This window comes from Gossypium raimondii, chromosome 6 (assembly GCF_025698545.1).
Source record: "Gossypium raimondii isolate GPD5lz chromosome 6, ASM2569854v1, whole genome shotgun sequence".
NCBI classification, from domain to species: Eukaryota; Viridiplantae; Streptophyta; class Magnoliopsida; order Malvales; family Malvaceae; genus Gossypium; species Gossypium raimondii.
In genome coordinates, this window is record NC_068570.1 from 4,135,140 (window position 1) to 4,139,561 (window position 4,422).

Here is a 4,422-nt window from a genome sequence, read left to right on the forward strand (position 1 = left end):
ACTAAAAACCTATTTTGCTATAGTGTTTAACCAACTGATCTTTGACATTAATAATGGAAAAATACAAATTCATTAGTTAATTATATATCTTTTTATAGTTAAACAACTGCGTTTAAGTTAGTAACTATATTTTTCTTTTCTCCTAAGCACCTTAAAACTAAGAAATTACATGTTGGTCCAAATATTTACTATTTTTTCTTGAAAGTATGGAGTTATAATAAACTTTTTGTCCTTTCAAGGAGACAAAAGAGAAAAGTTGCCTCCATAATTTCCCTTTTATTGTACTTTGTTGGGTTTTTCAAGAAGGAAAATAATAATGAATGGATTTGTAGTTTCTGAATGTTTGTTTGATGGCATTATTGTTTAATATAAGAAGTGTTAATTGCTTGTGCCTGCAGTTATTACTTACATGATAACATATTTATAATAATATATTTTATAATCAACAAATAGAAATGAAGATGGATGGGCACGTTGGTGTATCATGAAACCATCTTTTTCCATTTTTAATGGTTAACATATCTCTATGCAAATACAAAAGAGGAGAGATTAGTCGGTTTAAAGAATTTCCAAATTAATGGAACAATTCTTTTTTTTTAACAGCCTCTGAACACTGGTATTTAATTACAATTATAAAAACTCTCTCTAAACCAGCAAGGTCCTCTATAAGAACTTCATTTTAGCCAATTATGGGTGTTTGTAGCGACAACTTTTTCCACTCCACCAAACGTCGCAAGAACTCCTTAACCTGAAAATAATTATGTTTTTATGAACACTTATAGACCAAAAATACATTTAAATAAAGAAGAGCAAAATATGCCAAAATTAGTAATAAATCGTGCCTCAGATGGTTCTTGGAGAGAATAGGATGCATTAGTTTCTTTGGGTATTTTTGAAACCAAAATCCCAAACCCTAGTCCTCTATCACGTAAAACCTGATCATAAAACCATGCAAAGGCAAAAAAACAAATGCGTTAAAAATTGACCAGAAATTATTTAATTTTTATAGATTATTTAATTATAATTTGTAGGTTACCTTGAAAGCATCTTCATCAGTTCGATCATCGCCGATATAAATTGGTAAAACATCATTTGGATTGTTATATCCTTTAAAAATATTAAATTGAATCAAAGTTAAATTAGTATTATATTTAAATAATTATTTAAAAAGGCAGAAATTTTAGTGTATATATATATATATATTCACCTAGTGCTTCCAACAAAAATTCAAGGGCTCTCCCTTTGTCCCATTTGATAGTGGGACGTATCTCTAATACCTGCTTGAATAAAGGAAAATAAAATAAAATAATGATTCTTCTTCTTCTTCTTCTTTTAAGAAAAATGGGTTCAAGAAAAAGAACATATATTATGATTATGATTATGATTATACCTTCCTCCCTTGAGTTAATTTAAGCTTAGGGTAGTGGTTCAGCACTGATCTAACTTGCTCAGCTATTGTAGCCCAACTCTGCACAGTAAATCAGTGAGATTAGGATTGAAATTTAATGACGAAAATAATGAGACAAAAAGTGGGTTCGATGTGTACCTTTTCATCAACACATCGATAGTGTACGGAAACACAAAACTTGTTGTTTTCCACCTTGGCTCCTGAAATGGATTTTGTTTTCTCTGCCAATGCTTTGTACACCTGTACTTTTTTTAAAAGAAAAAAATTAAGTATATTTTTTTATATATATTTCCAGAATATGCATTGTACATAATGGGGGAAAAAAGGAACCTCATCAATCATGGGCAAGAATTCACTTGCAGGCTGGAAAAGCACTCCCTGCTTACCCTGAAATATATACAAAAAAGACTAACAGATAAAGGGAAATTAAGGGTAGAAAAAGATTAAATTTGTACAAGTAAACTGATGGTTTCTTACATTATTATTGTCTTTGCAGCTTTTGGATGGTCCCTTGATATCCATACCATGGCTACCAGCATAATAAAGTCCAGATAGTTTTACAAAGCTGTAAACCTGTAGGATTTCCATCATCAAGAATAGTTTTTTTGCTGTTGGTAATGATTAAAGAATGTTATGTAGGTAGGTACCTTGTCTCTGCATCTTCCGGTGAGTATTGCAGTAGGAAAATATCTTGAAACATCTCTTACAGCTGCTCTCATCTCTCTGGGCATGAAAGCTCGATCCGGGTCTTCAACGATTGGTGACAGTGTGCCATCGTAGTCAAGGAACATCGCAATCTGTTTCCCTTTTGAAGCAGTCACTATTTGTTCAAACATGTTCAAAGCTGAGGGATGATGAACCTGTTCCATAAGGATTAGACAACAATAATAAAAAAATAAGGGGGGTTATTTACTTTATTTAAATCAAGATTGACGGAGAAATAGCAACTTACAATCCAGGAACTTTTGACATCAGTTTCAGGTAAGGAAGTCGTAGTAGGGTTGCTGATACGAGTAGGTGAAGAAGCTCTCATGGAATCCAGTACCCAAGCATTCTCAGTTTCAAACCTTTTCTTCATTAACAATAACTTCAGGTCTTGTGGTGAAAAGGACTTGGCCACTGGCAATGATAATGGTGGCTTAACACCACCATGGGGTTTCACATCCACAACCACCACATTTTGTTGGTTAGTCATTCTTCTTTCTTAATTAACTTGTTCTGCATATTCCAAAACCCAAAAAAACCAGACCAGATAAGCAAAAGCAGAAAAGAAAAGAAAAAACATCAAGTTCAATGACTAGAAGGATACCTGAACAGAGTGAAGAAAGAAAACAGAGAAGATAACAATGGCAATGACAAAATGACTAGGAGTAGTACAGAAAAAATGCAGCGAAGGGCAGGGTTTTAAATAGGAAGGCAAAGGGTCTAGAGAGAGAAAATAATAAATTGATTTAAAAAAAAAAGATACTGAAAAGAAAAGTTGAAAATCACAGAAGCGCACTAATAAAAAAAAAAAAAAAGGAAAAACCTTGGTATGGCAGCACTAAGCGACGAAACAGCCATACCTTTCTTCGCCACCTGTACTTTTAGACACCTCCTTCCATTGTTTTCTTTGAATGAGAGGCAGGGGGAACAGTAATGAGATCCATGGTCTATTTCACACCCCATGAAAAACAGAAATGGGGGGTTTTTATTTTTAAGCAACTTGTTGGTAAAGTGATAAAAATTGAAGTTGAAGTTCATAATTGTAAAGGTATGGAATAAAGAAATTAGTCACTATTACATTGATCAGCAGGATTTAAGGATTCAACTGTCTTATTTACCTTGTCTCTAAGAAAAATTAGAAAAAGAAAATGGCAGGTACATGGTCTTGTCCTGTTCAGAAGCCTGTAAAAAATGGGGATGAAGGGGTTCTTTCAATTTTGATTCCTCTCATTGCTAAGCATCCCAAGAAACTCCTTCAACACTCACATAGGGACTTATTTATTTGTACAAATTTAACTTTAAAATAACAATTAAAATGATTTTAAATTTTATATTTATCTTAATTTATTAAAATAAAATAATAACAGTCAATCTTTCCTTCTTTTTTTCCTTTCACTTAAAATATTATGGTTTTAGATTTTTTTTTGAGAAAAATCAGAATGAAAAATAAAATATTATGTTTGTTTTCCTTGATTGAAAAATTGGTCGATTATTTTATTCTAAAAATTTCGAAATTTTTTCTTAATTAATTTCAAAGTCAAACATATCTCAAAATTTTATTATAATAAAATAAGATAAATACAAAATTTAAATTTTAAAACCATTTATTTCGATATAATTATTAAAATCATTTTAAAAGTTGTGACTGGAATTAAAATTTTAGTAGATATTCGACTTGCTAATGTACCTACTTATGGTGACCGATGAAATGTGAGAGTTTGAGAAGTGAATTACAACAAAGGAAAAACCATTAGCTCACACGTGATTTTTTCAATGTTTTTAGTTAATATATTGTCGGATTGAGTGTCAAAAGAAATAAAGTTTCGAGTTTAAATATTATAGGTGAAGAAAATGTTATTCTTATTTAAAAGTCTGGCTCAGGCCAATACTAAATTAAGTCGAGACTCAACTTGACTACCCTAATTATAACTTTTGTTCTAAATTGACCTCTAAACTTAAAAAGTGTTGTAATTATGTTTTTTCATTATTAAAATTGTGTGATGTAATTATTTTAAAATAAAACAAATAAATAAAATGTTTTATCATTAAGAATGTCTAAAAGATTATTTAGAAAAAAAGAATGTTTCCATCATTAAATTTTGAATTATTGAGAGTCGTGCAAATTATGGGAGACGTGACTGGATATATAAAAGAAAAGTCTAAGAAATTAACTTCTTACTTTTTTTCATTTGTTTGCAACTGTTTTTTATCTGATTGGTAATCAACAAGAGAGCTCAATTTTTATTTCTCGAGAGTCAAATATACTACAAAATTTATGATGCTATAGGAATCCATTTTCATGCGTGTGC

General features: G+C 30.8%; 1 protein-coding gene across 1 annotated transcript; it reads right to left on the reverse strand.

The window, feature by feature from the left end:
• Positions 1 to 480: 480 nt before the first annotated feature.
• On the reverse strand, positions 481 to 2,803 carry LOC105772475 (probable trehalose-phosphate phosphatase D). The gene is made up of 11 exons (XM_012593736.2): positions 2,718 to 2,803; positions 2,361 to 2,626; positions 2,056 to 2,268; positions 1,886 to 1,981; positions 1,739 to 1,795; positions 1,547 to 1,648; positions 1,391 to 1,468; positions 1,208 to 1,277; positions 1,037 to 1,107; positions 843 to 935; positions 481 to 748 (listed from the first exon to the last, which is right to left on the reverse strand). The coding sequence occupies exons 2-11, from the start codon at positions 2,601 to 2,603 to the stop codon at positions 680 to 682; spliced, it is 1,092 nt and encodes a 363-aa protein (XP_012449190.1). The 5' UTR covers positions 2,604 to 2,626; positions 2,718 to 2,803; the 3' UTR covers positions 481 to 679.
• Positions 2,804 to 4,422: the final 1,619 nt, after the last annotated feature.